Here is a 27,718-nt window from a genome sequence, read left to right as displayed (position 1 = left end):
TTTCATTTGCTACTTCTTGAGCAAAAACGAATTCCCATACTTATTATCTGTTTTCTTTGATCGTATAGCACCAATTTCAAAAGCTTTTGTGTCTTTGTACTGCATAGACAGTCCAGTTTTATATAAGCAGCCCTTATCTCCTGAAACTAATCCCAAGTGTCATTTAGAGTGTGAGCCACCTCTTGCCCTCATCTGAATGGTACCTCTGAGGTGAGTATAAGGTCTGACGAGCACTTGGAGGAGAGATAACAACCATTTAGTGTACAGCAGGAGGACAGATCACCTGATAACAGGGCCAGACATGATAGATAGAGGTATCAATTTACAACCTTCAGTCAGTGCAAGGCAGCAATAAGCAAGTCAACACAAGTTTGACCGGGACAAAGGTCATCTCATCTTCTCTCCCTCTATTTCACACATACAAGTGGTATAAAAATACTTTAACAACCCGGCCAGCAATGTGAAAATTATCTCGAAATTATCCACAGAGATGTTACTAGACACCATTATGAGTTTACTTAGGAGATTTGATACCTTCCCCACACAAGAATGAAGTTGTTAACCCTCCAATTAGCAGCAAATATGAAATCTTTTCCCGGCAATTGGTGCGTAATCTAATTTTCCTGACACTGGTGTCTAATCCACGACCGATCCTTTGAGTATCTGCTGTCCAGTCCATCTCTATTAGCAGGCCCTATTCTCACGCCTCTCCCCAGAAAACCTCCCCAGACATCCCCACAGCTCGGTGTAATTGGAAACCTTGGTGTCTAACAGTCTTTCTCACAGGACAGAACCATTAGCGGCTCAACCCAGGCTCAAAATCCGGCCCAGAGTGGAGCAGATGGAGCCACCACCTAGCTGGAAACGCTCACCTCTGACCCTACTTCCTGTTTAGGCGCTACAGTGTTTCCTCAAATGGCTGTGGTGTCAAACAGGCTTTCCCCGTCACTACATCTCTGCCTCGCTACAGAAAACAAAGACCCAATTCAGGAAAGCAATCAGGAAGCATGAATAATGTCTGAATATGGACTCAAGTGACTCACAATGCGGACAAACATGACCATCAGACAGAAATAAGACCTTTCAGGTTAAGCATGATTGTGACTGTTTAAGCAGCTCCGTATATGTGGAGTCTTCTGCAAAAGGACTTGAAGTTGCACTCTTTGGTTCCTCTAGGCCATTTCAAGGCACTGTTGAAGGGTCTTTGTAAATGACAATCTATATGCCAATGTCAGGGTGTATTTAGCTGGGCTTCTAGTTTCTCTCTTTTTTATTGTTCACTTCTAGCATATATTAATGTACTGTTTGCATTTCCTTGTAGTAATTTCATTGTGTGTTCTTTTTCTGTTTTATATTGCTTGTTTTGGAGTTGCATTTTTTTCTTTTTTGTTCTATGTTATCTGTCTTTGTTGCTTCCTGTCTTGGCCGAGACACTCTTGAAGAAGACATGTTTAATCTCAAGAGGCTAAAGGTTAAATAAAAATTAAAACATTATTGTAATCTTGACATCTATAGACATGCAGAAAGCCTTTACTTTTAGGGACATCTAGAAACAAACTAAGAGTTTTTACAGGTAAATCATAAAGGCTTTTCAGATTTTAAACTTGAAAACGACTACGCTATTGCTCGGGTAATTATATGGGTGTGTTGGAGCTTTGATAAACAGCAGAAGAGGGGCCTGGACGTCTCTGCTTTTACTTTGGTACAATAGCTTTTCAGTGAGTATTATATAAATAAATTAACCTTATACCTCGTCTTACATCGATCTATTTTTTACAGGCTTTTTACAAGGTTTTCTTTGTGTAAAATGCCCCACTTGCTGCCATTCAGGGTGCACTTTTCCTAATGTCTTATGATGGGGTGGCATGCATTTGCTTCCTCATAACTCCAACGCAACTGACCTGGAAAACCCCAGCTATCATGCTTAGGAGATTTATAAAGACATCCATGTGATGGGTGAGGAGCAATAATGTGTAAGATATCACGAAACAATACAAGCAGCATCAGAGGACACAGACAACTGAAACCAAGCTGCAATATCTCCTCTCACAGCTGAATAAATGGCATAAAGTTGAATTTAAAAAGGTCAGAAAAAAACAAACATGAAAAATAAGATCTTGTCATTTGAGATGCTGAAAGATTTTCATTCTAAAAACAAAATGTTGCACTCAGCAATAACAGCCATGCATGGGCAGAATCCTGACATACATGGAAACATGCTCTCCATAGGGGCTTGCGCTGTCTGTATGACCGATGATAGCTGCCCTCTACACTCATCCCACATGGCTTCAGCACTTTATGTGAGCTCAGCTTTTAAAAAGTTAGACAACCCTCTGTAGCCTGAGAGTTTTTGGTCAAGAGAGGAAATTTCATTGTGGTGCATCACAATGTTGCCTTGATGAATCTCAACAAACCAGGGCCTAACACACTCACTGTAAAACAAAGATCCAATGTTCAAAAAGTGTTTTCTCATGGTTGGGAAGGTTTGTGTCAACATTTGCCCTGGAGCAACCATTTTCAAACTAAGAAGACATATTATTTTAGTGACACGTTTATTTATTTATTTATTTTAAATGAAACTGTTTTGCGTCCAATTTAATTATTATATATTATATGACTATATAACTATAGATTTATAAATATTTACACAGATAAAGTGGGTTTTTTTTTTAGCTATGACCTTTTTACCATTTTTCCATTTGTAAAACCAAAATAAAAGGCTTAAACTACCAGATTACTTCTGAATAATGGTTACTGACTTACCTGAGCACACATGGAGAAATCCTAACAGAAATACAAATCCAATAGAAGTTGGAGACATCATTCAACGCCTCTCTTTTGAGAAAATGTTCTTGCGTAATCCAAACTATTCAAAAAGCAATCTAGGCATCTGCTCCTTCATGTCAAAACAAAATCTTAGAATCCAGAGATTAAAAAAATGCAACACCCAGATTTTAGTTTGTGAATCACAAAAATACAAGCAAATTATCACAACAGTCCAAGAGCAGTTTATCAAGAGCTTGGCTTCTTATTATGGATAAGAAGAAAGCTTCAAAAGATGGAAAATAACAGAAAACAGCTCCAGATTTCACCACATGCTCTGTTTCAGTAGTTCATCTGAAGTGAATGATGGTAAAACTATGCTAGAATATGTGAGCAGGGAAATAGAGGAGCTCTATCCTTTCTTTGAATTCATCCCGTTGCTGCAGTGCGCTCAGAGCAGTCAAACGATCTCATTCAAAACGTTTAGCTCCTTTGTGCAAAAAAAGGACAAAATAACAAATCCACTGTAACTCAAAATTGAGTCAAAAGTGAATAAAATACTGCTGTAGTCCACGCAAAAGGGCTCTGTCCTTGCAGTCACATTATTTCAGTCCAGTTCTGAATCTGTCACTTGAGATAGGAAACTTTGCGAGTTAGTCCCGTCTGTCCTCCTGTCCACATCCACCGGATCCAGACGCGAGATCACTGCAACTTTTCCATCACTTTTTCCCCCGTTTCTCCTCCGCTGCAACTCCCGACCGCTCCTCGTGCCGCGTCGCAGACCCCGAAGCTCACGCACGAGGGGGGAAACACGGATTCATACTCACAGCATTTCATTCAAGGAAAGCGGAATGCCTCGTCAATTGGTATGCGCCTTTCTACCCCCTCCATAGACCCGACAATGTTTCCCAGAGAAGAAATTTAACCTCTTCCCGCCTGGATCCTACCGAGCGGCGCAGCACACACTGACAGGCTACTGTATTTTCTTTAACTATGTCCAATAACAAGAGAAGGCTTATAAAACTATCCGGACATGTTGTTTTTATTCTTTCTGCGGTTCGTGACTAAAAACAAATGTAACAGCCTATTCCAGTGATATTCCTAGAGGGACTTCACAGTATGCTTTTGGAACTCAATAGTTATTGTTTAATGGTTCTAACATACTTTTGGGGTTTTGTTTAGTCTCCTGTGGTTTCAGAGTCCATTAACATTTCAATAATACAAACTAGATTAATGCTATTTTTATCACAGTAAAAAAAAAACTGTTCAAACTGCCAGCATATTTCATGTTATATAGTTGTATCATTGTCTTTAAAACACACTTTCATTTTACTTAAAGTGTATTTCCTGTTTGACTGAGAACTTAATTCATTAAAAAAAACAAAAAAAAAAACAGAATTCTGATTGCATAATTACAAACTGACTGTTTGACTATTAATCTGGATAACCTTGTTACTAATTTTCCTCAATGGAACTAAAACTTGGGACTCACCCATATAAAAATGTGTTTCTAATTTTTTTTTTCTTCCAGTAAGACTTGAATGAGCCCTAGTTTCTCTGTAATGTGATCACTTCAGCCTGCAGCCTGATATTTCTTTGCACCTCTGAGTCATAACCACCTCTAGACACAGAGTATATCAATAAGACATAGAAAGAATAATGTATAACTGTGCGCTTGCATTAAAATATTGGGGCGTAAACATGAATGATTTAAGAAAAAGAACAGCAGAAAGACTTTTACATCCGCAGCTCAGCTCCCAGCTTCTGTCAGCTCCACTGAACATTAGTTACCAAACAGCGCCCTCCAGTGTCTGAACTCATTTAAGGGGACTTATTTTCACCAGGAAAAAGTACACATGGTATGTCAGCCTGGTGACACATTAGTCATCAGAAGCAGGCCTTTTCAAAAGTGTGTCATGTTGCAAATAGTTCTCAGAAAACACACCCACGTTTAATGACGGTCTTGTCCCAGAAATGACAAAGTTTGAATAGCCCACATGTGTTTTTCTTCAGGGACACGGCAAGACTCCATTTAGCAGCAAAAACACAAAAGTGCTTTAAATGCAATCACTGAAATTCAGGGAGAAGTTATTTTCATACACATGAAATGATTAACAGTAATGATTATACGAGGGCTGCTATTTTTTAAGAGTATTTTTGTTGCTTTTTGGGTTTGTTGATAGAAGAGATTAAGTGTGAAACAGGGAGAGAGTGTGAGGATAACATGCAGCAAAGGGCCGCGGTTTAAGTTGAACCCACGGCCACTGCGGCGAGGACACAGCCTTTGCACATGGGGCGCCCACTCTACCAGGTGAGCTACCAGGCACCCTGAGAGTGCCATATTTTCATGATTAATTGACAACTTGTTTAGCCCATAAAATGTCAAAATTGTGAAAAATGCTCATCAAACTTTCCCAGAGCGCAAAGAGACCTCTTGAAATTGCTTCTTTTGTCAAACAGTCTAACCCAAAGACTCCTCATTTACTGTTAAAAAACGAAAAAGAAAAAGCAGCAGATTCTCTCATCTAGGAATATAAAACCAGCAAATATTTCACATTTTTGTATGACAAATGACTGAAAACATTAATCGATATATTTAAAATAGTAGCTGATTAATTTTCTTTCCATCGGCTGATCAATCAATGCTTATCATTGCAGCCCTAGATCATATGAATAGTTAGAAAAGAGGAAATTGACCAAAAATGATGCTGTTTAACAACAGTCAAAGTATATTCAACACCCTGCTGTCTGCTCTAAAAATATCTGTTTTAGACCATCTGAATATTAAAACCCCATGGATTCCCTAAAGCAACCCTTGCATGTCTCTATGCACCAGTTTAAGACTTATACTGGAGTCTGCATGCTAATGAATACAACCTGACTGACATATTCCGACAAATGTCCATCTTTCAACTTTGCACACGTTTTTATTTCTCATTCATCCATGTCTGCATTATATTACACTTTTGCACACTTCATTCCCACTTGGTCCTCATGTGCCCTGTTTTCCTGAAAGCTTTTACAGCCCTGGATCTTTAAAGTGGTTGCTCAGCTGAATACCACCAATTGAATAGTAAAAATTTCCTCCAGCCAGCAGCAGCAGGGAACTGTAAAATACTAGCAATTATCAGCAAAGTCCTCACTTAGAGTGACTGGACTGAGAGGGCTGATTGCTACAAGAGGATGTGAGCTTTTTTTTTTATGGCAGAGCACAGCAAAGAAAAAATGCAAAAAATAAAACTGTTGCACAAAAAAATGTTATCGGGGTCACTAACAGTGCTATCATTTTTGCACATTATCTGCAAACAACTGAATGATAGGAGAGGAATGTGCATAAAGTCAAAAAAAGACTTTTTACTGATATTATCGTGCTGTTAAATGTCAAAGAAAACATCCCATCTTAAAAAGTATGCATCTGCTTAAGCCATTGTTTGGACTTTTCCACCTCTATCAACACATTTTAATAGTTAAATATTGAATCAAACTATTTTGTATTCAGGTTTGGTTTCCCTCTTCTCCTATGATTGTCAAAATAAAGCAAAAAATCCCACAGTAACCACAAATTATGACGACTTCACGCCGTGAACAGGGAGGCTCTCTGTCCTCTGTCTTTCCCCTCCCTCACAACCTTGATCAGACAGGCAGCAGAAATGACACTGTCAGTGCTGTGATGGCAGCAAAGACAGCACAGAGCTTTTAACACCAGCGCAAAATAGTTTTCTCACAAAACAACTTTCAAGAATATACAAGGTACAAACGCAGAAAAAATTTCCCTCATCCTGAACTGCAAAGCGCTCCAAGGCTTTAATGCTTTAACAAGCATGAAAGGCAACCAAAGCAACTTTGGATGATGTCAAAGACTTGATGAGTCATTATTCTCTGGAAAACAGTTACAATGTAATAAGCAGTGGTGGAAGAAGTATTCAGATCCTTAACCGAAGTAAAAGTACTAATACTACCCCTGTGAAAATACCCTGTCACAAGTAAAAGTCCTGCCTTGAAAATGATACTTAAGTAAAAGTAAGTATTTTTAGGGAGATCTACTTAAATTATTAAAAGCAAAAAAGCCAATTGCAAAAAATGACCTTTAACAAAACAAATCCAAAAATTTTAAATTATTACGAAATTTAAAAAAGCACCCCGAATCTCAAAGTTATTAAGTTAGACTTAAATGTTTAAATTCTTCTTGTGTTCTTTATGCAAAAATATTTCCCTCTGAAATGTAGTACAGTAAAAGTTGAGTATAAGTACTTAGTAACATACTTACTGTGAAAAACCTGGTTGCATTTGTGTAGTTTGTTGTGCCTCAAAGTCTGGTGGTTCTGGTAAAGTCCAAAGTTATTGGGCAGCCTTTTGCACCAATGAGACTTCTGTAACCCTGTGAGGCGATGGGCCCCGTCTGGACCCTTATGGTCTTTAGGAACTCCCAGCATGACCAGCATGGCAAACAGCACCACCAGCAAACACACAATCCGCATAGTGACGTGTGTGGTGCCAATAGATGTGCATATAACAGTAAAAACACACTGTTTTTGCTATATGAGTGGCTGCACACTGGTGTTCTTTGAAAAGTGGCAAATAATTAAAAATCCAATCCAAAGATCCACTTGAAAATTCTCAGCAACAAATTGCAAACTGTGCCGCACTTCTTCCCACCAAGAGTCCCTCATGCTGCTACCCTTGAGATTTGCCAAATACATAAACCCCTGCAGACTTGGCTGGTCTCCTAAATCCAGTGACAATGTTTCCCCCTAGAGTACCATGGGATCTTAATGAGGGCAACCCTATATACAATGTGCATGGTGAAGTTCACTCCCCTCTCCATCTCACCATGCCACGGCTCAATGGAGAGACTGTCTCTCATCTTCCCGGCCCTTTTTATCTCTGATAATTCTCTTTTTAATATTCAAAAGGAGTTTGTGGATGTTCTGTCTTTTCTTATGATGTTTCTATGCATGGAGCAGGATGGGGGTTCCTGTAGGCAACATGCTGAGTTCCTTTTCAGACGTGTTGGACCCCTCACAAAACCTAGGCCCCCTCTGCATTGAGGTGATGAGGTGACACACAGGCGGGGTGAGCCCACATTCCCTTTTCCCCTGACTAAGTCTATTAAATGGCTTTCATTCCCATCTCACACCAAACAAGATGGCATAAAACAAAACCTTTGAAAAGATACTCCCTGTGGAGAGCCAAACAAAACACTCTTTCCCAGTAGACAGAAAAGTATGAACACTGTTCCGTGCTCGGAAAAAGTTTTTTGGGGGATTTCACACTCCACGGCTGAAGTTTTACCTCCTGAATATGTTATGAAATAAAAGAAAGTTGCAGTTGGAGTCACCTTGGACAGACTGTGGCAGTCAAAGGTACAGTATGTTTGAGCTGTCTTCACAGGCACTTTACTTGGATGGTTTCCATTCTTCACTTGCCTCACATTCACTACCGTCTTTTATCATTCGGGTCCTGTCCTTGAGGAGCCATCCTTTTTATTTATTCATTGTGCTACTTTTCGTTTTAAAAGACAGCAACTGGAATTTGTCGTCTTCGTGAGTTGGCAATGGGCACAATGTCTCCAAGGTGTTTTGGAAAGATAAACACGAGTAACATGAGGTCAAAGGCAGTGTTGAATTGAGCTCCTTCTGCATTTTCTAAGACAATCAGTATATAGCTGCAGGGTAACTTTGTCCTGCTGTGGTTTTGAGGCTGTGATTAATTTTACAGTTACACACGTAGCCCATCATAAATCAGAGGCAGTTTTTGTGATAACTGAGTGCAGCAGTCAGGAGGGCAACATCCTCTGACAAGAAAGTGCAACACACAACACTACATTACTGAAACAGGTGAGGAGGCTGGATAAAGCTGACTGATGGCATCAAATTCCATTATTTCTTTCAATGGTGGGCCAGTGTAAACATATGGAATTGCATTTATGCAACTGAGCCAACATTTATCCAGTCTCTTTCAACATCTGGAAATCTCTTACTTTTAAAACTTCCTGTAAGAAGTAACTGTTGCATGATTGATACATGTGTTCGCTAGGATCTGCAGGATATATCTAGTTAACCCTTTGAAACCTGGAGTAACATCACTTTGCTGCTTCCAAGTGCCTTTCACAAGTTTTGAAATCTTTGAACCCAGAGAAAATAGGTATGATGTCTTTAGAATACAACACAAATTGCAAGAAATTAGTGGATTTAAAAAATTATTTTTAAAAATCTAGGGAAAAATGATATTCATAAAGATCAAAATTACATATCATTACAATTATTGTCATTTTGTAAGCACTTTTTCTAAGTTGTTTCCTTGTTTGTTAGTTATTTATTTTATTTGTTTCTTTGTTTCTTTCTTTTTGTGCTTATTTTCAGGTAATTGTTTGTACTTTTCACTAATTTTTGGCTAATTTATTCTTCCATTGCTCATTGCCCACTTCCCACGTTTTTTTCAAAAAAATCAAGCAAATTTGTTGAGTTTCAAAGGGTTCAACAAGGAGTGCTTCGTCATGCAGTGGGCGTACAAAGAGGAGAACACTCCCTGCTTTGTGATGGAGCTCTTGAGAATGAAATGATTTTCAGGTGGCATGACAAATTGTTAACATGGGACTGTAAACAGAAGGAAGCAGTGAGACAAGGGATGATCTGAAGTCCAAAGGAAGTTAGATCATCTTGGTGTCACAGTGTTGCTGCCTAAAAGAGGCATCAAAGAATTCCTGATTGGTTGCTGAGGGAGCAATGAAGCTCTAAAGGAACAAACAATGCCATAGCTAACTGCACAAGCTTCTGCCATCATGAGAAATGCCATCCATCCATCCATTTTTATCTGATTATTCTGGGCTGGGTCTCAGGGGCAACAGGCTGAGCAAAGTACTCTAGACATCCCTCTCCCCAGCAACATTTTCCAGCTTCACCTTTGGGATCCTGAGATGTTCCCAAGCCAGATGAAATATAATTCCCTCCAGCGTGTTCTGAGTTTACTTCAGGGTCTCCTTCTAGTTGGACGTGCTCAGAAAACTTCTAACAGGAGGCATCCTGATCAGATGCCCGCACCAACAAAAACTGTCCCCTTTTGACATAATGGAGCAGCTTCTCTTCTCAGAGCTCCCTTTGGATGTCTGAGCTCCCAACACATTCTCATACCAAGGCATCACATATTGTCAGGGGACTTTTACGTCTACATATTATGCTCTAGATATCCTCCTACTTTGCTATTGACATTCCGGGAAGCCACAACGAACTCCGAGACGTCAACAAAAGCACATGGTTAGGATTAGGCAACAAAGGCACAGGTGGTTAGGTTTATGTTTCTATGGTTTAGAAAAAAACAACATGGTTTGGTTCTACTTTCATACATGAATTGAACCCCAAGCTCCCAGGCGAAAGTCTGCGGTTTGTTGGACCCATCCACCAACAATCCCATCTGCCATATATAGGGACCTTCTCCTTATATTATGTCGTTACCGGCAGCCATTCAACCTGATGCCATTCAGCGGCGTATCATCACTGTAAAATGTGACAAATTGATCTTGGAAACCAACTGCCTTGAAAAAGAAAAGTAAATATAACTATAAATCTATATTTACATTTATCTTATATGTAATTGTTAGTTTACCAAAAATTTAGCCTTGTTTACTTAATTTTGTGAAGTTGTTGCAACTTAAAAATTTTCTTTCTAAAAACTCTCTAATACTCTTTTTAAGTGTTAGCAATTCCAGTAAACCAGGTTAATTTGACTTAACTTGATCATCACAAAGAGGATTTTGCCAGTAAAGTTAAGAGATGTGGGAGTTATGTTTTGTTAAAATGTTTAATAATATGCAAAAAATATTGACTACTTTGCAACCAGAAGAATATATAGCACAGTAAATTTGGTTTACTGAAGTTTCTTAAACTCAGAAAGATTGATTTAATTACACTTGTCATTTTTAAGTTGCGACAACTTACAAAATTAAGTAAATAAAACTAAATTTAAAGTAAAACTTAACAATTACATATAAAGTAAACATAAATTAAGGTCTATGGTCATATTTACTGACATTTTCAAGGCAATTAGTTTCCCAGTTGTTTTTAAGTAAAATCAACTTTTCAGATTTTGTAATGTAACACCACGAAAAGTTCCTTTTGGCTGCATTATAAACTAAGTTGTATCATGACACTGTGAAAAGTTGGCTTTTGGTGTCAGTATCTTACGCTGAAATCACTGATAAAGTAGAGGTATTTGACAATTTCACACCATCATAGGAAATGTTTGACAATGACTACGAATGACATTCTGTATTGTTTCTAACAGCAGGCCAGCCAAACATTTTATTATGTCGATTTTGAAAAACTAACATCACTTGTGATTAAAAGTAAAAAAAGTCTGAATAAGTGTGAATTACATCGTAAAGATGAATAAATATGATCTAAAGTGTAATGCAGACATCATCAGTATTTGGACATTTGTCTTAAATATAGCTAAGGGCCAAAAAGACTGAGTCAAATTCAAATCACAGCTGGCCAGTCAGATTAAAGCCAACCATATTTAGACCTTGACACATATCAGCAGAGACTGAAAGTGAGGCACTAAGTGCAGCCTTGTCAAATTTCTGGAACATCTACGACAGAAACCACAGCGATTGTCAGGACGTTTCACCCTGCCTGTCCACTGTGGACAATACTCCAGCCCTTCAGCTCTACACAAGAGCTCAGGAATGTATAATTCTGGGCTCCATCCCAGAATAAATACAGTTAACCCACTCAGATGAACCTCAGAAACAAGCCAAAAAAGTCCTCTAAAATCTGGAAAAGACTGAAAATGTCTCTTGTCACTGTTATATTGAGAGTTTGCCAGAGAGGAGTAAAAAGGGACAAAGCAAGAAGACACAGAGCAGATTGTAACAAAACATAAACAGAAGAGTGAGAACATTCTTCTTCTCACTAAAGCCTCTCTGTGCAGCTTTCAGACATGATAAAAAAAGACAAAGGTCCAGTGAAAGAAAATGACGGAGAACTAAACAAATCTGTTTCTGTTCAGGGAATGCCCCCATGCATGACGCTGCTGCAAAAAATGTGAGGCAGGGAGGGGGGGCAGACACTGTGGGGAAAGAAAGAAGTGGGGGCCTTCACAGGATGCCGCGACGAGGTTTGGAGCACAAAGCAGGATGAGGCGATAAACAGGCTGTTGCTTTTCCGCTTGCCTGCACACACTGAATCCCTCTTTCCCTGTGTCTTTTAATGGGCCTCACATTAGCATCTGTTTAGCGTCAGCCTCGACATGGCCTGTGGAGGCTGATTAAAATAACCCAGCTATCACATAACATCCTGGCTGCAACATCAAAATACAGTCAGATGTTGGAATATTTGCAGCAACAGACATTTCAGAAGTTACCATCAATGTTTTGCTCTTCCATTGTCATAAAAATGTTTATTAGTTGCTTCTGTTCAAACTCTCCTAGAAGATTATCTTCCATATGGAAAGATATTAAGTTAATTATGTTAGTAACAAGTATTTAACATTACTATGCAGCACTACAGTATCCAATTTGTGCTTCTCCATGCATGACTGCGCTGGCATAACAAGGAGATAAGATTTGACAACAATTAGACTATATTAAAGTATCTCTGACTGTCCTCGGATTGCTCTCCTTTTCATCCTTTCCTCAAAGAATTGCATAATGGCAGAAACAAGCAGCATTGTGATTCATGCTTAATTGGCTTAATTGCTTTAGAGACAGGAGAGCTTTAATGAGTGACAGTGGGGTTCAGGGTAATGCAGCCAAGAGAGTCTTTTGTTCTTATCACTGCTGGCCCTCAGCCAATCACATGGCAGCTAGATACAAGACAAGATCTCCATCAAGAGCAGAGCTCAGTCACAGCAACAATGTGACCACTATTTAAGTGAAAAAATACACAGCAATTTCCGAGTCAAATCTCCAATTATTTGTAAGTCATACAAAGTTTAGCTTTTGCAAAGCCTGCTATGTCAGTAAAAATGTTTTTTTGGTATACAGATTTGACAGCACACACAATGACAGGAGGAATGACTCAATTAGTATTCGATTAAAGGGACCCGGTTACACATTCAGGACACTGTTACCAGTGTGAAACTATACAATTGAGTCTTTGAATAGAACAAATGTTCAATTGTCAGACTCCACACAGGGAATAATGAAGAGTGTCATTATAGCTGATCAAATGTGCACAAACTGCTGGATTGTCTGCAGTGTCGGACTGGGAACAAAGGTGAGCCAGCCCATCCTACATTTGCTAGAGATGCCAGACCGGCCAGTCTGAGCCTGATTGTCTGTGTGTTCAGGTCGATTGTTCAGTTTGTCCACATTCAGCCTTTTTATCGGAAACACATTTTCTGACTTTGAGATTAGAGCACAGCATTAAATAAGACTTAAGCCACTTTCCCACTGGGTAAAAAAACCTGCTAACACCAACTAACATCTGGCTTTTGTATTTAATGGGAAATGTTACAATCTGCTTTCACTCCTGGGGACAAATGACTGCAGTAGTCACGGATATTTATTGTGAAGAAAATAAGCTCTGTGACAAACAAAAGTTTACAGGACTTACTTTTTTTCCAGTGACACAATCTCTTTTTTTTAAGTGTGAATGTAATTGCCAGAGGTAAAAAAAATTAAATTAGGCTATAAAGAAACTACACTACAGCCGCATGATTTCATGGTTGCTACCACAGTGCTGCATAGCCATGTTCAGCGTGATGACGTTCTGAAGTTTCATTAAGCCAGTTGCCAGCGACCACCTTTTTTAGGACACATAAAAGCTTCAAAATTCATAAGTTGAATATTTGTTTGTTTATTTATTTGTTTAAATTTTAATTTAACTTTAAATATTTGAAGTGTAATTACACAAGAGTTTGATTTGCAACTGTTGTCTTTGGGCAGATAAAACAAACAAACAAAAGAAAAGATATTTTTATGTAATAGAACAAAATGTGAAAATCTCTTTAGCTTGTGTTATACACAGACCTTATTTTAGGCATTGAACCAAAAACCCATTCAAAAAAACCCACCGACTTTGAGATGACAGAATCAGGAAAGCTAAAACGTTCACTCATTTTTGGGTTTTAGGACTCATTCCTGCATCAATCTTTAACTAACACATAAAAAAGAAGAACCACTGTTACATTTTTCACTTGCTTCCATACTGCTTTCAACTGTTTTCTAACCTGTTTTCAGCCCAACAGTGATGTAGAACATGATACAAAAGGGAATACTTATCGTCCATCTGATGAGCTGCACACATGGCTCTGGTCTAATGGCAATAGGAAAGCTATCGCCTACTTAAATAGGTTTTCCCACATTAAGAAAACAAAACAGGTACACGTGTTTATTTTGGTGGAAAAAGGGTAGGCCTAGACGAGTGTACTGTCAAGCTAGCACCACCGTAATGCTGTACTTTTGGTGTTTTTCACTAAGGCTACATGTGAACGTAATACATTGAGAAGGTGGTAGGTCTTAATGGTGCATTCTATTTGCCCTGGGAAGTCGGAATTTCCAAGGTCCCATTCAGAAATTGGAATGCTCCCTTAAGTTGAGTTTCCATCTCAGAAAGTCAGAGGAACCCCAAACTCAAACACTTCTGTCTTATTTGTTTCTCATTGAAACAGTTGTACACACAATACTGTCCAACTTCTATCTGTGGACATGTTGATACAGTGTTTTAGGTGCAAAATAATGTGATATGCATTCTTATTAACTGGTATTGCGAACAACAGCTAACCTGGTTAGAACTGAAAGCTTATTGCTAACAGCATCTTCGTTTAGACTCACAGCTCATCTTGAGGGGAAAATGAATGTGTGTACCAAATCCTTGACGATCCATCAAACAGTTGTCGATACATTTCACTCTAAAGCACAAAGTCAATCTCATAGTGAGACTCCAAGAAAGTCAGGAAACCACGAAAGTCAGCTTGCTCCATCCTCTGGGGTCCATGAATGTCTGTTCCAACTTTCATGGAGCAGCAGTTGTTAAAATACTTCAGTCACTACTGCTAAAAAGTCAGTCACTGTGGAGATAAAAATAGTTTCTGCAGTTTTCACGGGACAGATAAACATTCTGGATTTAAATAGTTTGGTTTCCCACATTTTTTCTTTAATAACATCGAAAAGAAATCAATCAAAGGAGTAAAAACACAAATTGTTTTTTCAATATTCTAGACAAACCTCAACTGCAAACCCAATCTGCCATAGAGCTGAGAATTGATGGGACATTAATATTTTTTTTCAAAGTTATTTCTTACAGAAACTTTCCAGAAGTCTACTTAGAATATCATTCTGCAGTAGTTGTGGTTTCAGTGGGGCCTTAGAGCCAACATCAGTGACTGATCTCTCTCTAAAGACCCTGAGCAGAGAAAAATGCAAAGACACTGCTCATGCGAAAAGCATTCCCTGTCTCTCAAATGAAAAGCCTATTCTTTCTGTCTCTTTCCCTGGTGCGATCAGCTGCCAAAACAAACTGGCGCTGTGATGAATGTAATAAATATGATCGATGGGATATCTGGCGCTGCTGACCTCACACCACGCGCCAGAGTCCAGGGAGCAGGTGCTACTCAGATTTACAGCCCCCCTCCCCATCTCATGATATTCTCCTCTCTCTGCCCTGCTGAGTCGCAGTCGCACCGCCGAGCCTCCTCAGCCCCCTACAGCTCATACTGAGTCTCAGAGAAACAAGCTTAATATTGGCTTGGTCTGAACTTCATGTACAACATGACTATGCATGAATCACATCACCACCAATAAAACCGGCAATGATTTTACAGATCATCAAGCCGTCAGTCATGGCTGACAGTTATTAGAGTAATTTCTGCTGGGAGGAGCACACAGGGCAGCAAACACTCCTTATGTGTTTGCTCATAAAGATGGCTAATTGATCTGAAGGCAGCGTCAGCTCTGGAAATGAACATATAAACAAGGCGAGGTGTTTTGTCATATAATTGCAAAGACGCTGCTGTGGGTGGATCATTTAATGAAAATCTAATTTACGAGGGACCTACAGAAGCTCTAAAAGTACTGTTTATTACCATAAACTTCAGTAAACTATTTCAATTTGAGCAAGTTTACTATAACATAGTCGATTATATCATGAATGCGTGTTTTAATGAGGTCTACCATAAAATGATTAAACAGCAACATATAAATTATCAGGAGTGTGTCAACAGTACACACTTTTTTATAATAAATCAGAATTTCAGAACAGTCAGAGGACTTGGCAGACAGAGAAAGACAGAAAATTTAAAGTACTTCACCCTCAGAGGGATTAGAACATGCACTTAACACTTCTGACTTTCTATTGTTAAAAAAAATGACTCTTTGACTGATTAAGTTATGGCTAAAATTCAATAGTGTCTTGGATTTTATGAGGCTTGCCTTATGTGAGCTCTCCGGAATATTCAAACAGCTGTGCAGTTACAGCTGTTACACACCTGACTCCTATAATATACGTCTAAGTTGGTGTTGTCCAAGCAAAAAAAAGACTGTTACTGTTATTCCTTGCTGTAAGTTAAATAGCATTTGTAACTGCTCTTGGCAAATAAGACTACTAAGCTAATACACTATTGTGCGTACTAGATTGCCATCTTGATCTGACGGGATTTTGACTATAGTTGTAATAACGAAACAGTGTGTAAGATTTAGGGGGATTTTGTAGTATCTATTGGTGAGGACTGAAGATTGTAACCAGATGAAACTTCTACCTAATAGAATTCCTACTTGTTAAAAAAAACAATTTTTCACTTGGGACAGAGGTGACTGGTGTGAAAAGGTTTGCTTTTGCTAGAGGGGATAGCAGAGAGGGCGAGTCTGAAAAACTAAGTTGGCCATTTCCCACTTGTGGGTGATAAGCTGGGCCCTTTCTTTGGCTCTTGTACTTGTTTGGGCGAGCAGGGTTGTGAATGCGGTTGTCAGGGTGGTTTGGCAGTGTAGTCGTTATTAAGGAGTAGCGTGCATAGGCAGGGCTGACAAGAGCTCCTCACTATGATGCCGGCTCTCATGCTGCTTCATGTTAGTTGTACTATTTATGTAGTGCAGCACCCTCTCGATATATTTGCAAACTGTTTTTGTTTTTTCTGTTATCCTCTGTCCTTTATTACTTTCTGACTTAAAGAAGCTCAATTGCTGCCACACTTCTGATCTGACACGGGAAGGTGCATCTTCTATTTGAATATCGCCTGTCGTGGACTCTTTGATTCATCTTATTTATGTGGGCGAGCTGTCTCTAGTCTCGGAGATGACATTGGATATTGAACACGAAGTGGCACGTCGAGCAAACAAAGTCAAAAGTAGATGACGCCCTCTGCTGTTCAAAAAAGTATTGCAGTTCATTTTTCATCACACCAATTTGAATCTCACATATTTTGTATCAATTTTTAACTGCCTCGCAATGCATCATTTCATCCCTAGAGTTCATTGCTCAGGGCTTTTTGACGGGGAGCTGAATCATCCACAGAGATCTCTCACTCTCTAAAACCCAATGGCAACCAGTAAAAACACTCAATAAAGCAGTTTCACATTACAAGTCAGTGTGTCTCAAACATTGTTTCGCTCTTAAAAGACGGGCCGCTAGCCCAGCACATACTAATGTAATCTTTTTACTCTGATAAATTAAGATCCAGACATTCAGGAGGTTTTCACAGAATAAAGCATGTAACGGATCAGGTTAAAAATCAGTGTTTCTCCAATGCTCTCACCACTTAGGGGCTGCTAACTACAGTGGCTGACACAAAAACACAAAAAACATCCTCAACCAGAATTTAGCTTGTCCATTCCAGGCTACTGTTGAAACATGTTGGTCCAACATAGTGATGTCGATGGATGAGGACCACGTGCCTTCGTAGATATATATGGCTCATTCTAAGGTTACCAAAACACAATGCTTCTCCTTTTTCTGGTGATTATACACTAAATAAAACATAATTGTTATATTACATTCCATTTCTGCTGATATATCCTCCTAAATACTACACACTGGACTTTAATGAAAAACTGGATACTGCAGTTCAAAATGGGGTCTCACTCACTTGTATGATAGTTGCTGACTGTGCCAAAAATCTTTTGCAGACTTTTGAGTTTTTGGGCCAGAAGAGCATAACAGGGGCTTGGTATTAACACTTTTGTTGCTTTATGGAAATGCAGTGACTCTATAGGTCTTTGTGACAGATACAACAACTTGCTTTGGAAACTGAGCGAATCATCAGAATCTATTTTTGAATGCACCTCGTCTGTGCAACTGCAAATATTTATTTCGGTTGCCAGCAGCACACAGTTGGTGCCTGACTCTAGTATCCTACCTCAAAGATCCCCCTCTCTCATCACATCGTTCTCCTCATTGGACTTGTCTGCATTGTGATGTGTAGGAGCGATAGAGAACAAAGAGGTCACACATAACAAGGAACCACAGCATTTCCTCTTCTCCTCTCTGAGACAGTGAAGAATGTGACCCATTTACATCCCAAAAAAACACTTATTATCCTTTCACTGAGAAATTAAGTGTGTTTGACTGGGCAGGAGCGGCTGATTATTAGCACTTAGCAAAACCCTATCCAATCTTCTTCCCAATTATCACGAGGACACTAGAAACGTGAATCTGAATATTCTAATTTAATTCTCACCTTACAGTCTTTGTGCTTTCGACCCCTGCGCTAACTCCCAGCTCAAATCTTACCCCCACTCCAGTGCCTCTTGACCACATTACTCCACTATCTATCCTGATAAGAATGGCTAATAGACCCATTTCCTGGGACGGTGCTAAACTAAGCTGTGTGGATCTGGGAGATGAAAAGAGATTGGATGGGGAACAAAAAAAAAACTCAACTGGCCTCAGTGGCACAGAGGCTGTGGGGAAACTGCATGCAGGACATTAGTGCATGCTTGTAACTAATTATATCTCATGTGAATCGCTCCTCCAGGCGTGGACAGAGATCACTCTATTGTTGCACTGGTAGAAATGAGCACTACTGAGACTGAGGGTAATATGTGAGAGTGCAGCGAGCTAAGCATGTAGCGCTCCCTTTGCTTTCTGTATCATGATAACCATAAGACTGATGAACATAAGTGAGTGATGCTGTGGTGACTCCTAGGTAATATGTGTGGGGGTGACACTGTCAAGGAAATTGGATTTCAGGGTGGGGACTCAAGGCCGGCACAATAGCTCAGTAATGAGAGCAAAGGACGAATAGAGAGTAGAGCTCTCTATCTCTCTCATGGTTAAGCTGTCAGTGCCGTGTATCCAGACACAGACCACCTTTGTATCAATAAGGGGAGAACAAGCGCCGGTTATGATGATGAACAGTAATTTGTTGACATTTTCTGCCTGAAATAGTGAGCATCACCTGGATTAAAACAAACCATTGTGGTTGTACAATGTGAACAAGACATCTCTATTTGATATGATCCAGAGAGTTATTTTTTCCTCTTCAAAACACTGGAAGTGTTGTGAGCAACAGCGTGTAGTAACATGTCGTGCTGATTTTTGTTCCTATTAAACCAGCTTGGCTGTTGCCTGTTTGCATGTGAGCAGGAAAGTGTTACTTGATGTGCAAAAAAACTGTACAAAGCTCTCAGAACATTGCTACTTTTATTTCATTCTGTAATGACTACACTCATGCTGTACTTGTATCTGCTATTTACATTTTCATGTTGTTTTACTGCATTGCACATACTTAATTTCTATATTTTAAACTGTATTGTATATGTCCTTTTACCACAATGTAGTATGCTAACTATTGTACATATTGTGTTAATTTTATTATTCTAGGATGCCTAATAATTTCAGGCAAAGGTACCACTGATAAAAAATGGCCTTTCTGTTAACTCACATGCATTTACATTTGTTTGAATGTTGATTAATGTACATTGTCCCTTTTCAAGTAAAATAAAAATAAATACATGAAATGTTTCATCCCTGTTCTTGAAAATAATGGCCGGTGGCAGATTATAGTTAAATAAAGGCAGATCTGCCCCAATATTACAAAACACAGCGACTACATTGTGACCAAAATTGAGTTGTGACTGCAATTATAGTTTTGGATATCACTTCTGTGACAACATTTCCTGATTTAATCAGCTATAAAGAAAATACAAAATTAAAATCTTACAAAATATCCCAAGCAAACTGTGTACGTGTAGTTACTGCACTCTGGCTTTGCATTACCAACAGTGTTGGGGAGTACCTACTTACATGTAGGCAAATTAAATTACAAAATACATGTAACTGTAATCAGTTACAGTTACTGAGGAGAAATATGTAAATAAATTACAGTTACTTGTCAAAATGCTGATGATTACAAAGGGGTCACATAATAATATATTAAAATATAAATATACTATTTTCATTAAAAAAAATGTTTTGTGGAATTAAACATTAATTCTGTTGCGTTGCATCTTGCGCCGTGTAGAACAACTTCTTTTTGCATAGACTATTGATCAACTTTATTGCCCAGTTTCAAACATCTGTTAGAAAAGTAATCAGAAAGTAATCACATGTAATAAGTAACATTACTTTGAAGAAGTATTTAAAATAGCTACAATACTTATTACATTTGTAACATCCCCAACACTGCCAATTTAGCAGTTGACAGTAATACAGAGGTAGAGCGCTGTAACAACAATTTTAGTGTATTTTTGGGGTTATAGATCAAATCATTGATCGTGGGTTTTAGGCATAAAAAATGACTCTGAATACCTATTTAGTAACTGCATTACTACTTTTCCACATATAACACATTTGGCTGGGCTGTCCAAAAAAAGCTATTTTTCTCAGTTTCAGTGTTAGCGTAGTTACTGTGGTTAGCCTTTGTAGGGCTAAGATGCTGAGACAGCTTTCATATAAAGTTTAGGGGTCAATGTCTAGACCAAATAAAAGACAAATACAGTCGACAGAATTAGTAAAAAACAAAAAACAAAACAATAACTATTTTAGCTCCTGTTTTGCTTTTGACTTGACTTGAAAATATGTTTCTTACAGCCTGTTTTTGCCTCATTTATCATAAGCAAGCATTACCTGTTACCTTTTCTTGTGAACATGGTTAATGAGGAAGTGTTGGCGAAGAAAATTCAGCATACAATGTTTTGATGTCAGCTACAGTAACTACTTAAGTCTATCTGTACATGTATAACCAAAGCATTTCTACCATTCTGCTGGATGTTTTGGGGCAACTTGCTATCCCCCTATTCTCACCAGGTTAAGCTTTTCACCATAAAGACAGCTGTGACCTTACAAAGACCAATACGCCATCCTTACATTCATAACTGACTTTATATATAGAATTTTGTGGCACATTAGATTACACAGTCTTACTGAGGTATAAATAAGGCTTAAGGGTACTTCAGTGAAATTCGGCATATGGCAAAGTGTCAGCTGACAGAACTGTGTCTCAACACTTTGAAGTCATAGTTCAGTGATAGCATGTGTTCTTACTACATCAGCCAGAGGACAAAACTCAGCTGAGGGTTGTTTATTTTCTTTGGGAAAATGCCAGCATGCTGAAATGTTGGATACTAAAAACAAAGACAATTCTATGTTTAACATTATTAGCAGAAAGGAGAAGGATCCCCCATCTTAAACTCCTTTGAAACCTGGAGCGACATCACTTTTCTTGTGCTGCTTTCACAAGTATTTGAACCTCTGAACCCTTTGAAGCAAATTTGTTAGATTTCTTTCAAAAACACTGAAAAAAAGCAATGAGCAGCTTGGTAGGAAATGTTCCATAAATTGCAAGAAATTGGTAGATTTAGAAAATTATTTTTAAAAAGCTAGGAAAAAATGTCGAGCTATAGAAAAATGCATATATAGTTAACTGCATGTTTCAAATTCTGTTACAAAATTATTATACTTTTTTAAGCACTCCTTCCGAGTCTTGTTTGTCTTGTTATTGTTTTTTTTTTTTAATCATTTTCTCCAAATATATTCTTTTTTTTTTTAGATTTGTTTTTAAACTAATTTCCAGGTAATTTTCTTGTACTTTTCACTAATTTCTTTTCTTGCTAATTTATAGGTAAATTTTGTTGCTCTTTGCCTTCTTCCCATGGTTTTGACAGAAAGCTAACATGCACAGGTTTCAAAGGGTTAATAGAACTATGAAGATGGGTGGGGGCTGTATTCATCTTCATCAATAGCTATGCACCTGTTATATTTTCACCATAGAGATGTGGAATGAGAGCCCTTGTTGATCTGTGTGATGGACGTTTTCTATGCTATCTATTAAATCTTTGTTATAACTTGGCACTGACTGTGTTATCTGTAGATCTATGCATTCCATAAATGGTTTGCTGTAGACATTCAGGGGCGATCGCTTTGAGAGTAGAATAAAATACAGTGTTACAGTAGTCTGGACTTCTTTATGCTGCAGCCAATCAGTGGCGACTGTGTGGCAACCTTAATTTCCCCCCATTTCTCCCTGTCTTTATTCCATAACCTGACAAATAGAGCAGCTCTCTGAAGTTGCCGTCCTTTGTTATCTGTGACAAACGCAATGGTAGCTGTCAGCGGAGAGGCAGGATGTGAGTGCTGATGTGCTCTCTGAAGTCACGCTTAGCCTTTCATGTCGAGGCAGAAGAAGCGAAGACCTGTCTCCTCTGTGTGTGTCTGCCTGCCAAGCAGCAGCTAGCAAAGTGTAAGTGCGAGGGTTTTAGCGTGCCTCTCTAATCCACTGCCTTCACACAGGTCAGTCTCATTTATTATGAATGTGAAGTTCTGCGCAAAGCTCTTTGATATCGGGAAACAATTTAGAGCTGGCTGAGAGTCAGTGTCTTGGGGGACCAATAAAAAACACTCTTAATGTATTGCGAACTTCAGGTCAGCATGTGGCTCCTTATAAAACTCACAGTAGGCTGTATTAATCCCAGGTGACTACCATATAAGACATTACCATGTCATTGCCTTGTACTGTTACAACTGTTTCTAGTTTTATATGAAGTAAAAACAGGTGAGATTACAGTATTAGTAACGCTGATGCAAAATTCTTCACTTATCTCAACACATATCTATCCTTTATTTCAGAGTTAAAGGGATAGTTTGAAGTTGTTGAAGTGGGGTAGTGTGGGGTACTTATTCATAGTCAGTGTTTTACTTATAGTAGATGTTAGTTGGAACGCCCTCAGTTTGGAGAAGCAGGCAGTCTGACACCGAAGCTAAGCAATGCTGTGGAGAGGTCCGCAACAAAATATATTTTTGCCACTTAAAAAAAATCTATATCAGTTTAAATGTATGCTACAGAGTGCCCAGGGATTTTTCTTTTGGCTGATGCAGAAGTTTGCATTGCCCTGATTTTCTCAGTGAAATCTGGCTTCAAAGAGAGCGATACAACGGCTTCATTTTCCTGTTAAAAATCACTGTGTGGAATTAAGGAAAATCAGTGAAAATATTCTAAATATAGCAAACACTTACACCGTTATTAATTTTTTTGGGTGGGACTTTTTTCAAGAGGCTGAAACACACACGCACACTAGCACGCATTCATACACACTCACAAACACACGCATACGCAACAACCCTATGCAAGTGACTGACCTTGCTATTACAATTGCCCCATACAACAAGGCAAGATTGTCTTTGTTTTCTAGTTGTTTTATTTATTGAGTTATCCTTCCCTCTTCTATGTTGCTCTTGTTTGTTTGTCTATTTGTCTGTTTACAAACCTGTCATATCACCCAATGTATTACGCACTGTCCCTGTCTTGTCTGTTCTCACCTGTCTTGTTTTGCTTCACTAAATAAAATAAAAATTTAAAAAAAAATACAACAGCAAAAAAAAAAAAGTAAACACACCAACAGGTCATGTTGGAAGGATGACAAACCAGAGTAAGAGAGAGATCAAATAAACTATGAGACTTACTCAAAAATGGATGAACCTCTCACTACACCAGGGTCACTGAGATTGCATGACAGAGACACAATTAAACACAACCAGGCACCTCAAAGACTCTCTGCTATAATGCTTGAATGCTCCATTTTCACCTGAGCTAAAACTGGCAGCTGTCAAGATTATCCTCACCTTCGGTCCAAAGAGTCACGCTCTCTGAAAATGCAGTCTTTGGCAGCCGCCCACTTTGTTCTATCAGCGGTAGACTGAGGTATTAGGGCACGTTAGTCTCATTTCCAATTCACTGACTGGGCCAGATCGATTTCCTTCATTTTCATGCACAGATGGGATTAAATGGCCAGATTAAAGATGAACTCTTGGCACTGTCCACCGGACAGATTTATCATTCTAAAGATGAACTCAAATGCAACGAGGCAGATATAACATGATTTCCCTCTTAAAAGCCTCTTTCAAAGCCAAGTCTGCTGAAAACTGGGATCCTTGACGATACGGCTAACTCAGAGTCTAAATTGAAAGATTCCTGCACTAATAGCTGTTTGGGCTCAAACTTTTGAAATGTCTTGGCTTCGCTGACAAAAAGCGCAGCTTGATACTGATGATAATTGTATGGTTTTGTCGGGTATTGTCTGAATTTTAAGCAAAATAAAGTCTAGAGCTGCCAAGCTACCACACATAGTGATGAAACTCATACTGTAACAGTTTTGGCAGATAATTTGGACTTCATTTCTTTCTGTGCAACATTTCCTGAAGCTGTGTGAGGTCCAGTAAATCACCTGAGGTAGGTCTCATTGCTGGGACAACACACTGAGAATACTTTTTACCCTCACTCTAGGGAAAGGGCCCAAAAAAACTCCAACCAAAACACGTGCGTCATCACTAATTTTGTCCAGACATGAATCCTTTGTGTGTGCTCGTGTGTGTGTGAGGTCAGTCCCACAGGTGAGGGCTCCATTTCCGGCTCTTCATCCCCCCACAGAGCTCTGAGGAGATACCGACTGCTCTAACTGATGCTTCTGGAGGGGCAGTGTGTTCCTTTATTTTTCCACAATTCTCCTCTTTCAACACTCAAAACTGAGAAACTCAAAGCAGCATTTTACAGCAAGCAGTTCCGACCAAGCAATCTGATTGGTCCACAGGACATTTAAAACATGCTCAAGTTTGCATGGCAGCACACCTTTCTCATCAATAAGAGGATTTCTCTGCCATTTCTTAATAATCGCTCTAGAAGAAATCATATTCTCAAACCAAATCAGGGAGGAGGCAGCAGCATCAGTACACATCAATTTCACCACATTGCCGAGCAACACTTTGAGACAGCAAATACAGCTGACCAAACCAAAGCTTCCAACGAGCTAATGGTATAAACTATAAACTAAAACAAAGATGGCATTAACCAGCAGAAACCACCATGTTCTGAACAGACATATAATAAACTCTGACAAAAAGTGTAATTTGCACTTATGAACATGAAACAGCAAACTTCACTGCAAACTAAAAACTTCTCAGTCCAGATCTAGGGATGGTGGAAAATATAGGGAAATATAAGTGATTGTGACCACAGTGAAAACGTTGTTTTTATAAGACTAAACGGCATCAAGAAGAAAAATGAAGCACAGTATTTCACTGGATAACAAAATGTTGCAAAATTTGAAAATGATGACAGATCTGTCTTTTCATTTTGTTTTTTTTGTGCTTATTTTAAGTAATTTTCTTGTATTTTTTGCTTTTTTTTCTCAGCATTTTTTGGGCTATGTCGTGAAGTTGCTTGTTGCCTTTCCCCCTATGTTTTTGTAAACAAAAACAAAAGAATTGCTCAAGTTTCAAATGGTTAATGACTTTGAAACAATTCTGTTATTTTTATGTTTACCTGGTACAAAAGGGGGGGATAAATAAAAACAAAAACAAATAAAACAGAGACAACAAAAAAAACAACAACATTGTTCTTGGTCAATCTGTTAAACATCAGTTTCGGCCCATAATTACATAATCGGCGTATCCCTAGTTTGAATTTGCCAGTGAAATACAAAGAAACTGTTGTCTGACACTGAAGCTTATTTATTCAGTCTAAAGACTTCTCGACTGTGGGGGGGATTTCTGATGGGAAAATGTAAACAGTTTGCTCCTCAAGTGCATTTTGTAATCCCTTTGATTACCATTCTCAATAAAGGGCTTACATTTAGCAGGTTTGTATACCTGGTGTGATAGATAACACATGCTTTGCTTGATTATTTGTGGAAAAAAAAAGTCTGACTGTGTCCTGTTTCAGAACGAATTTGTACTAAATAACCCAAAGTCATTTCTTCACCCAGGATCAACTTGATATTTCCCAGTGGTGATGAATGTATGCAAGGACACTGAGGATCATGAGAGAGCAGCAGCAGTACCTGTGTAGCCCAAAGAGTTGTCATCCTCGTGTTCGGTGGTGGGAGCCGGTGTTGCTGCCCCTTCGCTGGCCCCATCCTGAGCGACTTCCGTCTCTGTCAACAATAACACCACAGGGACTGAGTACCCAGACGCATTCTGCCCACTTTCCCCACCCATGGTCCAAACCTCCAGCCCTCTGCATCCTTGACACAAGCAGAGAGCGAACACACAAAGAAGTGCCGTGCTCCGTCCTTGTAAACTCTGGCTGAAGAATCCAGACATGGCAGTAAACAACTAAACACCCACAATCAGACACAAACAGTTGTGTGTAATCCAAGTGTGTCAATCAGTCGTTGGGTCTAGATCCATCAGAATGATGTGTTGATGCAGCCTCTGCGCTCAGCAGGAGGTTGCTGTGTTGTCCTGTTGGGATTGAGTGTAAATGTGTGGGTGTAAAACAGAGTCCTCTACCCTATCAATAGCCATAAGTGGCTGCACCCCTAAGGGAGCACATGGGCAGGACAGAGAAGGGAGGGCCAGGGCACACTCTGCATGATTGACAGGGCCACTCTGCATGCACACACACACACATGCACGCGGTCCTGATGCAAATAAACTGATGCACCATTAATTACTAATCAGCTGCTTTTGATTCAGGCCCGTCTTTGTGCCTGTGTCTTCTCTGGAGTGACAGGTTGAGTGTGTGCGACAGGAGGTGTGAGGGCGGGACAGTTGGGGGAGGCGAGAAAAGGAGAGGCCAAGAGGGCCAGGGCGTATATGGCTTATGGGGGACACGGCAGGCCAACTGTGCCCTTATGATGGCTCTGTGTGAAATAAATCAGACTCAGCCATGCCCATTCCCTTTGTGGCCTGCTGACAGGGGGTTAATTTGGGGTGGGGAAGTAAAAGGAATCATAATCAAAGAGCATCCAACCCCTTTAGCTAACTGAGTGGCAGTCTGTCGGAAGTATCTGTTTCCTCAATGAGATCTGGCATTACTTCTGATAAACAGCAGACGGGCAGACAGATTCGTTCACCGGAGAGTGCTTTAGATCACCCGAGTGTGAAGAGGAGGGTGACCCGTCACTTCATCTGCCCCTCCCACAGTTAGAGTATTAACAGCAAAAATCTACGCAGACTTTTAAAACACAGCGATGACCCCAAATCCCACTTTACAACAGTTTTGGACTTATCAATGATAGAAAACACAAAAAAAAGACACTCAAAATGCAGTGATCATGTCCCCCCTGCCCGCTGCTCCTGTAGTGTTGCAAATTAATGTGACAGTTAAAGGACCTCACACTGGGCCAAACCTATTATCTAGCACTTCTCTGCCTGTCTGTTCATCCCAACAGCAGCAACTGAGTGACAACACTACAGGAGAGCAGAGCCTCTGAGTCACACAAAATAACCACGTATTATTTACAGTCATGCACATGAATGAAGTACAATGATACACATTACACATGAGATGAGGACATGCTTGACATCAACAAACACAGACATCAAGCCAGTCTGATACACTGTCTGAGACTTACAGCCTGACACCAGTTAGATATGTGTAGTGCTGTTCAAAACAGATCAATTAAATACAAATGCAACAAAATAGTTTGGAACAAATGTCAGAATGCAAAGCTAGTCGAAAACAAGGAGTCTTTTATATTTTCTCTGGCAACAAGAACACATACAACTCCTAACAACCATGTACAAACCAAGCAGCAACCTTTGAGGCTGTAAAATGACACCAAGACGGCAGCGTCCAAAACTGCAGT

At 39.3% G+C, this 27,718-nt stretch overlaps 1 protein-coding gene across 4 annotated transcripts in view; it reads right to left on the bottom strand.

Moving 5' to 3' along the window:
- robo1 (roundabout, axon guidance receptor, homolog 1 (Drosophila)) overlaps window positions 1-27,718 on the bottom strand; it is a 349,403-nt gene that overhangs the window by 215,089 nt on the left and 106,596 nt on the right. For 2 of the 4 annotated variants that reach the window (XM_088079109.1, XM_088079110.1), the window contains exon 3: window positions 25,967-26,059. The exons of 1 other annotated variant lie outside the window; for it this stretch is intronic. In XM_088079109.1, the coding sequence (XP_087935235.1) occupies window positions 25,967-26,059 (93 nt within the window). Of the gene's footprint in view, window positions 1-2,763; window positions 3,669-25,966; window positions 26,060-27,718 lie in introns of those variants that run through there. One more of the 4 variants, XM_088079112.1, reaches the window with a different exon arrangement.

This window comes from Plectropomus leopardus, chromosome 6 (assembly GCF_026936395.1).
Source record: "Plectropomus leopardus strain MGB_pleo_1.0 chromosome 6, ASM2693639v1, whole genome shotgun sequence".
Lineage (NCBI taxonomy): Eukaryota > Metazoa > Chordata > Actinopteri > Perciformes > Serranidae > Plectropomus > Plectropomus leopardus.
This window is presented reverse-complemented; position numbering and strand designations above follow the sequence as displayed.